Source organism: Octopus bimaculoides, chromosome 9 (genome assembly GCF_001194135.2).
Source record: "Octopus bimaculoides isolate UCB-OBI-ISO-001 chromosome 9, ASM119413v2, whole genome shotgun sequence".
Taxonomy (NCBI): domain Eukaryota; kingdom Metazoa; phylum Mollusca; class Cephalopoda; order Octopoda; family Octopodidae; genus Octopus; species Octopus bimaculoides.
Window position 1 is genome coordinate 81,889,554 of NC_068989.1, and position 11,213 is coordinate 81,900,766.

Genomic DNA, 11,213 nt, shown 5'->3' on the forward strand with positions numbered 1-11,213 from the left:
GGCAAAATGCTTTGTGGTATTTTGTCTGTCTTTATGTTCTGAGTTCAAATTCAACTAAGGTAAACTTTGCTTGTGCTCTAACTCAAGTGTTCTGAGGATCTGCATGTATACAACTATAGTGCCTCCTGTGTTGGTGGCATGTAAAAAGCACCATCCGAACGTGGCTGATGCCAGTTCCCCCAGGCTGGCTCCTGTGCTGGTGGCACGTAAAAAGCACTATCCAAATGTGATCAATGTAAGGATTGCTTGACTGGTTCCTGTGCTGGTGGCATGTAAAAAGCACCCACTACACTCTCAGAGTAGTTGGTGTTAGGAAGGGCATCCAGCTGTAGAAACATTACCAGATCAGATTGGAGTCTGGTGCAGCCACTAGCTTTCCAGACCTCTGTCAAACCGTCCGACCCATGCCAGCATGGAAAATGGACGTTAAACAACGATGATGATGAAAACCAAAATGGAAAACAAAATTACTTACATCAAGGTTAGAACCAAAAAGACCATTTTTGAAACTGATAAGGTTAATAGATTTATCAAACCATCTGTTAGTTGGATCACCGGCAATGGCTTTTTGAAACAACTGGGAAAAAGGAAGAAAGAAATAATGATGTTAAATAACATGGACAAGAAAATATTAATATCTGGGCTACCACTGCCATCATTATATACAATCACCACTACCATCTTCATCATCTTCATCACATTCATAGAGTTACATTGCTTATATAACATCTTGCCAAGCACATAGAGTTTTTACATAATTCATTTTTCTTTCTCTTCCCTCCACACACACATTCTACATCCAATACCTCAGTCCCACCCCATGCACATATCTCTTGCTCTCACACACACACACACACCACAACATATATACCATGCTATAACTGTGTATAATAATTCTCTAATGTTATCTAAGAGACACTAAATCTGTTCTGAAGATGAAAACAGTAAACATATCTTATTGACACTCACCAGTTATTATTGATGGATATGAATATCTATTTACAATTTTTATATTATACTCTTGATGCATATATATATATATATATTATTTCTTTATTGCCCACAAGGGGCTAAACATAGAGAGGACAAACAAGGACAGACAAAGAGATTAAGTCGATTACATTGACCCCAGTACATAACATAACTGGTACTTAATTTATTGACCCCAAAAGGATGAAAGGCTAAGTCAACCTCGGTGGAATTTGAACTCAGAATGTAAAGACAGACGAAATACCGCTAAGCATTTCGCCTGGCGTGCTAACGTTTCTGCCAGCTCGCCACCTTTATGTATATATTATACAACATGTATTTATTTATATACATGAGTATATATAAATACATATGTATGTATTTGAAGAAATATAAGCTATGGACAATATATAAAGAAAAGGGAACATAAGTTCATTTCTGTTTATTTGTTACTTGCATGCATGTGACCATGCATGCACACACTGACTAATAAGAAAAATTGTAGATGAAGGAATGATAACTGAACCTTTATTGATCATCTATTTGCTATATATTGCATTCTTTCATTCATGTCCATTTCTCATCTCGCAATCACTCCCTCCTCAGTTCTTACTCTCCTATGCTTCTAGTGTAACTGGTGTAGACAGTGGATCTCCTCTGCTCATCATGCATTGCTTCCACTCAGTGTAACTAAGCATGTACCTATTCTGACTGTTTTCTTCCTACCACTCCTTTATACTGCTCATTAATACAGGACCCACCTGCTTTCCATTTGCCATGCGATCCCCTCCATTACTCAATCCCTTCAGCTCATCTCATCACTAAAGGATAAATGGCTACATTGAACCACTTCTGCTAGTTCACTCTAGCTTCATCCTCCACTTTACTGCTTGTCATCATCCTCTGTCACTGCCTGCTATCTTATTCCTATTCTTTTTTTCCTAGATATTCTGGTTCTCTGCCATCGACCGATTCCTTGGGTCACATAGACTTCTGTCACCTCTCTGACATCTCAGTCATGTCCCATATACACACACTTCCCTTAAAATACTGAGCACTACCATCACTCCTGTCCCAATCACACATCCCTCTCATCAATATCATTTTTGCCTCTGTCACTCAGGTTTCCCACTCTGTAAAGAAACTGGCAAACAAGGACAGATGTGGTTTTATGAGGTCCCTTTAGTGATGTTGTGATGATGGCTACCCCTCAAGTGCTGGCGTCATGAAAAAAAGCACAGCCAGTATGTAAGATTGTGAGGATGTTTCATTTTGTCAAGGTCATGACATCTCCCTATTGTTGGTGCTGTGAAAGAAAAGAGTCAATATATTCCGTAAAGTCAATGTTAGGAAGAGCATCTGAAATAGAAACCAAACTAAAAATGAAATGCAGCCATGAGATGAAGTCACATCTAAAAATGAGGTGAAGTCAGCTGAACAGTCTAGATAAGTAGACCCAATCACTACACGTAAGTATGGAAAGCAGATGCAAAATAACGATGATACCATTCAGATATACATTGCACACAGATATATACACTATGCACCAAACTTCATAAAACAAAAAAGAATCATACCTCACTGGTGTCTTGAGGACAGTCTTCATCCAAAGAGACAGTCATTACACTCTTCTGAATCAATTCCAAGGTTTGGAAGTTTCCTGGATGGATTGCTAGTAATTCCTTGTAATACTGAAAATACAGAGAGTAGTAATAGAAATATATATATATATAAATATATAGTCAATCCAAACATGAACAACGCGAGGATGTGGCATAAGTACAGTGTTATTGGATGCTCAGGAAAGGAGGATTTCACGGTTCAAGCAGAGCTCTTCATCAGAAATATAGAAAAAGTCCAAAGGGAAGATGGAGAAAGAAAATCGCCAACGATACACACGCGGAGCTTATTTTAGTATTTGCTTTGCAATACTCCTGAAGTGAAATTGTCTGTTAATCAGACATTATTGTATTAATGGCAGGTTATTTTACCAATTAAAACACATGTACTGCTTGTAATTTTACTGCCTTCTATTATTACCAGTCAACATATTAACTAATTAGCTAATAAACTGCTCAATTAATTAATCAGTTGGGTAGTCAGAATCTGTTCATCATAACCTCTGATTTTATCAATGACACATGCTCATCCACTCTTCTGTTACTTTCATCAACTGATTTCTCTGTCCTTTGGTTGCAGCACTGAGACAGAGAGGATAAGGTACATGGGGTTGTTTACAGGGATATTATATATATATGTGTGTGTGTGTGTGTGTGTGTGTACATAGTAAAATTGATAAAATGAGAATGGTGAACTTGTTGTGCGGAGTGTGAAATACAATGTTTCAGACAGAGTTCTCCTTCAGGGAAAAGTCGATAGGAGAGAGATCAATAGAGACAGCAGAGTTTTACATTCTCTAAGTTAAGAAAAGTGACTAAAACTGATAAGGAATGCAGGACTATGGGAGCTTCATACATGAACAGAAAGAAACATGGTGAGAGAGGTTGAAGGATAAGAAACGGTTACATGAACTAAGAGGTGTAGAATTAGAAGGAACAGAACATGGTCTGTAATCATGGTAGGAGAGAGTTATGACAGTTGATGACCTAGGACCAGCAGAGTGCTGGGTCTATAACTGACTGAGGAAACTTTTGATTCAGAAAGAATTGTCATATTCTTTGACATTGAGACTTGAAATTCAAACCAATGCTGCAGAGCTGGTGAAGGCAACTGAATTGAAAGATGTAGCAGACTTAATATGTTTGGAGTGGGAAGAAGAGTAGTGGACGTAGAAGTGAGAGTCACTGGACTTGTAAGTGGAAGGAGGTAGACAGGTGGATATTGCTCATGGTGATGGAAACATGGAGAAAACTAGCAGACGTATCAGATATGGTGGAGGTAAGTTCCAAGGTAGGATGACAGGAATTAACAAAAGAGATAAAACTGTCAAGCTGTTGTCTGGTGAGTATGGTGGCACCAACACAACCATTAATCCATTAATATAATGAGCACTCAGTTCTAGGATGGGTCCACTGAACTAAGCAAAGATTTGCTCTTCGGTGTGACGTATGAAGAGGCTGGCATAATTGGAAGCTATCCTAGTTCCCATAGCAACCCGACTAGGTTTGCAAAATTCCAGGAAAATCATCAATGGAACATTCAGGTCAAGCAAAGCTGAAAGAACTGAAACTTAGTTGAAAGATTTATATGAGATAAGAAAACTAACAAAATGTGTTTTGAGGGCTGATATTTCACAGGGTTGAAAGGTCAAGTAGACTTTTGTCTTGCAGATCCCTTATAAAGGATTTTGGTGAGCCTGTTCCTTTCAAAAATCAAATTGAAAAAGTTAACTCAAACCACACACACACACAAAAAGAGACAGACTATGAGATAAGTACTTGAGATAAGTACCAGGAATAAAAATTGATGAAGAATTAAAGCAAATTTTGACTTGTTTCCAAACCAAGAAATGTGAAATGAAATCTTACCTTTGCCCAACTTGTTCTATCATGTGCTGTGAGTATCCCAACAGATGGTCCCACTGCTTCTTTGATACACTTATCATAAATAATTTGAAGTTGTTTCTGCATCTCTGGTGCAGTGATCAGTTCATCTGTGTCATCAGTGATTCCCATTGTAAACATTCGACCATGACACAAGACCAAAATATGCCGGGGAGTCTCCCCTTCGCTCTCTAAAACACCAAAATATTACATTATTTACATTTGACAGATATTTATCCTCATCTTGTTTGTTGTTAACACAACGTTTCGGCTGATATACCCTCCAGCCTTCTTCAGGTGCCTTGGGGGAATTTCGAACTTGGATTCTCATTCCTAAGGTATTTTTCGATGTTATTATTATTATTGTTACTGTTCAGGTCACTGCTTGGAATTGAACTCAAAATCTTGGGGTTAATAGCCCGTGCTCTTAACCACTATGCCATATTCCCATGGGCAATTATGGAGTGAATTTTAGGGCATATAAATCTAATATTTTTCTATCCTTCCTTAATATATCAGTATTAAGAAAGGATATGCCATATGCCATATGCCCATGGACATATGACATAGTGGTTAAGAGCACAGGCTACTAACCCCAAGATTCCGAGTTCGATTCCAAGCAGTAACCCGAACAATAACAATAATAATAATAATAATAATAACATTGAAAAATATCTTAGGAATGAGAACCCAGGTTCGAAATTTCCTCAAGACACCTGAAGAAGGCTGGAGAGTATATCAGCCAAAACGTTGTGTTAACAACAAACAAGATAAGGACAAATATCTGTCAAATGTAAATAATATACATAATTTATCATCTCTTAAATATAGAACTGTACCAAAATATTAGATCTTAACTTTAAGGTTATGGCCAAGGAAATTGTTATAGATTGTTGTTATAGAAAACAGAATAGTGTTGAAATGACGGTATTGTTGAATAACTGAGATCAGCATCTCATACAGATGTATAATGTCAAAAAACATAGAAATATATCAGTAGTAGATGGCTATATGAGATACTTTGAGTGATGATGATGAAGATGATACAAGTATGTTGATGCTGGTATTAATAGTGGTAATGATGATGATAATAGTGATCCAACCTGTTTTAAAATAATACAAAAGATGGTCCTTCTTTGTTCCGGGGATACGACAGGTGGTAAATATAGTGTGGTATTGGTTCATACACAAGGACTGACCATTTCTGTTTGTCTGAGATCGGAGAGTTTCACTGCAACAATGGAAACGGATATATATATAAATATATATATTGCTGTAGAAAGTGGGTTGAAGTGATGTGGAAGTAAGAGGGAAGAGGTATGAAAGTGAGAATTGAAAATTTGTGGAAGTATATTGGAAGTGTCATCATAGCATGGAATGAAAGATGACAAAGTGGACTCTTGTATGAGATGTTGTTGTTGTTTATTCTAGAATAGGAAAGTAGAAGATAGATTTAGCTGCAGTTGAACCACAATAATTTCACTTGACACTGTGAAAGAGTTAACATCTGTTCAAGTACAGACTCCAGCTTTTGATATAAACAGTTCAGAGAGCTCCCATCTCTTCTGGTAACAAAGGCCTCTCACTAAGAGAGAAAGGCAGACTGCATGGTGCCTGTGTGTGAACAGCCATGCTACACAGCAGTGAAACATAGGCTGTGACTGCCAAGGACATGAGTAGGCTTGTAAGAAATAAAGCTAGTATGCTTTATTGGATGTGTAATGTCAGTGTGCATGCATGACAGTGTAAGCATCCTGAGAGAAAAGTTAGGCATAAGAAACATCAGATGTGGTGTGCAAGAGAGATGACTGTGCTGGTATGGTCATGTGATGCATATGGATAAAGACAGTTGTGTGAAGAGGTGTTGCACTTGAATGGTAGAGGGAACCTGTGAAAGAGGTAGACCCAGGAAGACACAGGATGAGGTGATGAGGTACAATCTTCAAATGTTGGGCCTCACCAAGGCAATGACAAACGACTGAGACTTTTAGTGATATGCCTCACTTGAGAAGACCCGCCAAGCCAAGTGAGACTGTAGTCGTGGCCGATACCAGTGTAACTGGCTTGTTAAAAGTACCCTTGAAACGTTGGGCGATATGCAGTGCTTGTGAAGACCTGTCGAGTCAAGTGAAATCATAGTCATGGCTGATGCCAGTGACATCTGACTGGCACCCATGCTGGTGGAACATAAAAAGCACCATTCAAGCGTTGGGCCTCAAGAAGGCAATGACAGGTGACTGAGACCTTTGGTAATATACTGTGTTTGTGTAGACCTGTGAAGCCACACGAGACCATAGTCGTGGCTGATGTCGGTGTCATGTTAATGGCACCCATGCCAGTGGCATGTAAAAGTCACTCACTACACTCTCAGAGTTGTTGGTATTAGGAAGGGTAACCAGCCATAGAAACCTTGCCAAATCAGATTGGAACCTGATGCAGCTCCCCAGCTTACCAGTTTTCAGTTAAGCTATCCAACCCATGGCAGCATGGAAAGCGGACATTAAAATTAAATGATCGTGATGATGATGGGGCAATGGAGAAGAAGAAAGTGAATAAAGAGGAAAAGATAAAGAGAAGAACAGAAAGAGGAAAACAAAGAAAATGGAGAAAGAGTGGATAAGAAAAAGTGAAGGAACAGATAAAAAAAGTGAGAATGAGAAAAAGGAAGAGTGGTGTGCGTGTGTGTGTTTGTGAGAGAGAGAGAGAGATATCTTACCGTCTAAGAAACTGCCAAAATTCAAGAGTGTAATACAAACACATAGCACACCGTTCTATCTGGGTCCCTACTTTGGCTGGCCAGTAATGCCTATAATAAGGTCCTTCACCCCCAGTGTTGATCATAGGTGCACAGGGACTGCGAGTCTCTAGGTAAGCAAGGTCTTCCCACCATTTCTCCAACTGTGGAACATAATTACAGATTTATAAATTAATAATTCATTATTTCCGTAATTAGAAATATAAAAATTACTCTATGGTGATGTATACACATCATATACACTCAAACACTGTATATGCACATATCTACAAGCTGTGTATGCACATACATCTAAATACTGTATTCACATACATTTACACATTATATACACATATCTATACATCATATACATCTAAACACCATATACATATATATCTATGCAATGTATACAAACATATATCTATAAGCTATATAAATAAGTAGATAGCTCTCTATAGGGTTCAACAATAAGTATCCAGTTGTTCAACCATCTCGACCAATCAATCACTGAAATATAAGTGTAAGTGGCAGAGTATTCCACAGATAATTATACCATTAATTAGGTAGAATCTTGTCTCTTGGATCTCCATGAGTGGGTTCCTAAGCAAGTCTCTAAGTTGATTGATCCCTTTCTCAGCAGGCATTGAAATATGACCTTTTGCAAGTTATCATGTAAGTGTAAGTTTATATATATATATTAGTATGTATACAATGAGAGAAAGAAAAGGAAAAAAGAAAGAGACAGAACCAAGAATGACATCTTGAATTGCAATTTAATTGCAATGGCTTGACCACATATTAATGAGAAAATGTATACATTTACAAATATGTTAATATGTATATAATGAGAGAAGAAAAAAAAGGGGAAAGAAAAGAATGCTTTTGAAAATAATGACTGAATTAAGCTAACTTCTTGAATTGTAATTGAATCTCAATGGGTTGACCACATTGGTACAATATAATTGAAAAGAAGCTTCTCTTTCCCTATCATCCTTTTTTTCTTCTTCCTCTTTTTTGTTATCTCTTCCATCATAAGGGGGTAAGGTTTAAATTGTGTTTGATTAATACCTAAATAATGCATGTGCTGTACTCTTTTACTCTTGTTTCAGTCATTTGACTGTGGCCATGCTGGAGCACCGCCTTTAGTCGAGAAAAATCAACCCCAGGACTTATTCTTTGTAAGCCTAGTACTTATTCTATCGGTCTCTTTTGCCGGACCACTAAGTTACGGGGACGTAAACACACCAGCATCGGTTGTCAAGCGATGTTGGGGGGACAAACACAGACACACAAACACATATATATATACATATACGTATATTCGACGGGCTTCTTTCAGTTTCCGTCTACCAAATCCACTCACAAGGTTTTGGTCGACCTGAGGCTATAGTAGAAGATATTTGCGCAAGATGTCATGCAGTGGGACTGAACCCGGAACCATGTGGTTGGTAAGCAAGCTACTTACCACACAGCCACTCCTGCGCCTACTTCATGTTTTTCTCAAAAAGGTTTGTTAAGTATACAATTTTGAAAGACCACTGTTCAGAGAAACATAGACCCCATAGTGTTAATGAACCAACATGATAACACTAGTCCAAATACATCAGTGTTTAGCAATGGCAGAGGTAACACATTTGTGTTGCAGAAAACTACATCTTTAGCTTTTATATTCCTGACAGAGTTTGTGAATTTTCTTTATAACTTTCTTTGAACTTGTAGAATAAAATGAATCACTGCAAAATGTTAGAATTAAGAAGGTAAGAGAGGCAATAAGCATCCCCCACTTCTCATATAAACATTACAATAAAGACACAATGTCTGAAGTATTAAGGATCGAACAAAGTTAACTTACCCAATTATTCTCATTCTTAGCTTTTTCCTCCAAGAGTCTATGTAGTCTGGCACCGGCATTGCTGGCAAATTCCTGCACAATTTCCGTGGTCTGCTGGTATTCTTCGTCAGATACATGTGGTCGGACTAAAGACACAAACAATAATTCCCCTTTTATTTTGTAGAAATCACATTCTATTTAATGATTTTCTGCTATGCTGGTAAATATGCCAGCCAGCATTATGGAGGTGTTCAGTGAGTCCCAACCTCCCCTTATCACCCCACTTTCATGGTATGTATGACCAGCTACCAATTGCAACCAGCCAGTTCTACTATAAGCTCCTGTATCCATTTCTAGAAATGCATACACTTCAAACAAACCCACAAACTCCATGCCCCTCCCATTAGTTTTCTGTAAGCACCTCCCTCTCCTGCCCTCCTTTACCGCAACCAATGGTGTTCAACAGGTACTTATTTTATCGACCTTGAAAGGATGACAGGCACAGTTGTATTTTTACTGTGAAAGTTGGGGAGATAACTATATTTTGGGCCTTGTGCCTAGAGTAGAAAAGAATATACTATATATACATACACTACAAACACTAATATACTATATTGTGTGATTACATGATCAACCAGACTACTGGATGTTGTTATACATCACTGGTCACAATGTGCTTTGCATTGTTTTTGGTTTTGAATGGTGTCACCCCATTGGCAAGGTGAGCAAGCCAACATTCCCCCTGATCAGAAGGCTATCCGGTCATAGGGTTACTGAATAGACTGGAGCAATGTGAAAGGAAGTGTTTTTCTAAAAAAACACAATGCACAACTAGTCTGGGAATTGAACCCATGATCTCACAATTGTGAGTGAAACACACCTAACCACTGAGCCACATGCCTTCACAATATATTATATACACACTGTACAAGGGGATGCTGAAAAGTTCCTGGCTTTGAGTAAAAGAAAATACAGGAGGATCAGTTAATTATGATTTTATTCAACATATTCCCCTCTCAGATTCACATACTTATTGCACTGGTCCTTCAGGTTTTGTAAGCCCTGTGAAAGAACTCAAAAGGTTAGGCCTCCAGCCAGGCCTTTCGCGACACCCGCAAAAATTCAGAAACTTTTCAGTACCCTCTCATACATACACACTATACACCTTACATACACAATCCCTTTCATATTCAGAATGAGAAAATGAGAGGAACTTTACCTGAATCCAAGTATTTCTGGAGAGTTTTACTAAGATCTGGACATGGTAGAGGCGGCAATGCATCTTGGTTTTGGAAGGTCTTCTCTTCTGTTGAAGTTATCTGCAGAATTGTCGCAGACATCTTTCTGTCAATGAGAACAGACGCAATAATTTGGAGTTTAGTAAAGCAATATAATAAAGATTCAGAGAATTACTAGAGAGAGAGAGAGAGAGAGAGAGAGAGAGAGAAAGAGAGAGAAAGAGAGAGAGAGAGATGGAGAGGTATGACATACAGAACAACTAGGAAGTTCTATGAGATACTTATTAGGAGCTACAGATCAAGGTAGGGTTCCAGACAGACAGAAAGTGACTTGATTGGGAAACAGTACAGCAGATAAAACCATTAAAGCTAAGAGACAAGCCTACAAAGACTGGAAGAAAGAGAGTAGCAGAGAACTATACCAAACTGCTAGAAGAGAAGCTAGATGTTAGGTCATAATCATTATTCAATGTCTGTTTTTCCATGCTGGCATGGGTTTGACAGCTGAGATGGTAATGATGTGATAGTAATAGTATGAGATGAAGTTGTGATAGAGGCAGAGGCGATGGTGATGATGGTATTGGTAGTTGAGGTGGTCAAGCATGATGGTGATAGTAAGGGATGTGAAAGACAGTGGTGATGGTGGTGGAGGGGAAGGTGGCAAAGTCGAAGGTGTTGATGTTGGTGGTGTCAGAAGTCTGAATGTTGTGTAGGGCAGTTGTGATGGCAATGGCGGTGATACTAGCGATGGTGACAGTTGAAAGCAATCAACAGAAAGAGAAAGAGAAAAAAAATGTACTTAAGTTGGTGTCTTTTACGTGCCACCTGCACAGGAGCCAGTCCAGCGGCAATGGCAACGACCTCGCTCGAATGGCAACGACCTCGCTCGAATGGCAACGACCTCGCTCGAATAGGCAACGACCTATATATATATATAT

At 38.6% G+C, this 11,213-nt stretch overlaps 1 protein-coding gene across 3 annotated transcripts in view; it reads right to left on the reverse strand.

Annotated features, from left to right (window-relative positions):
- The window catches only part of LOC106877705 (peroxisomal carnitine O-octanoyltransferase), a 25,339-nt gene that overhangs the window by 11,968 nt on the left and 2,158 nt on the right, over window positions 1–11,213 (reverse strand). For 2 of the 3 annotated variants that reach the window (XM_014926661.2, XM_052970824.1), the window contains exons 2-8: window positions 10,257–10,381; window positions 9,059–9,183; window positions 7,189–7,370; window positions 5,576–5,703; window positions 4,458–4,663; window positions 2,547–2,660; window positions 476–577 (exon numbers count right to left, since the gene is read on the reverse strand). In XM_014926661.2, the coding sequence (XP_014782147.1) occupies window positions 476–577; window positions 2,547–2,660; window positions 4,458–4,663; window positions 5,576–5,703; window positions 7,189–7,370; window positions 9,059–9,183; window positions 10,257–10,377 (978 nt within the window). In that variant the 5' untranslated portion in view covers window positions 10,378–10,381. Of the gene's footprint in view, window positions 1–475; window positions 578–2,546; window positions 2,661–4,457; window positions 4,664–5,575; window positions 5,704–7,188; window positions 7,371–9,058; window positions 9,184–10,256; window positions 10,382–11,074; window positions 11,162–11,213 lie in introns of those variants that run through there. The other variant, XM_052970825.1, reaches the window with a different exon arrangement.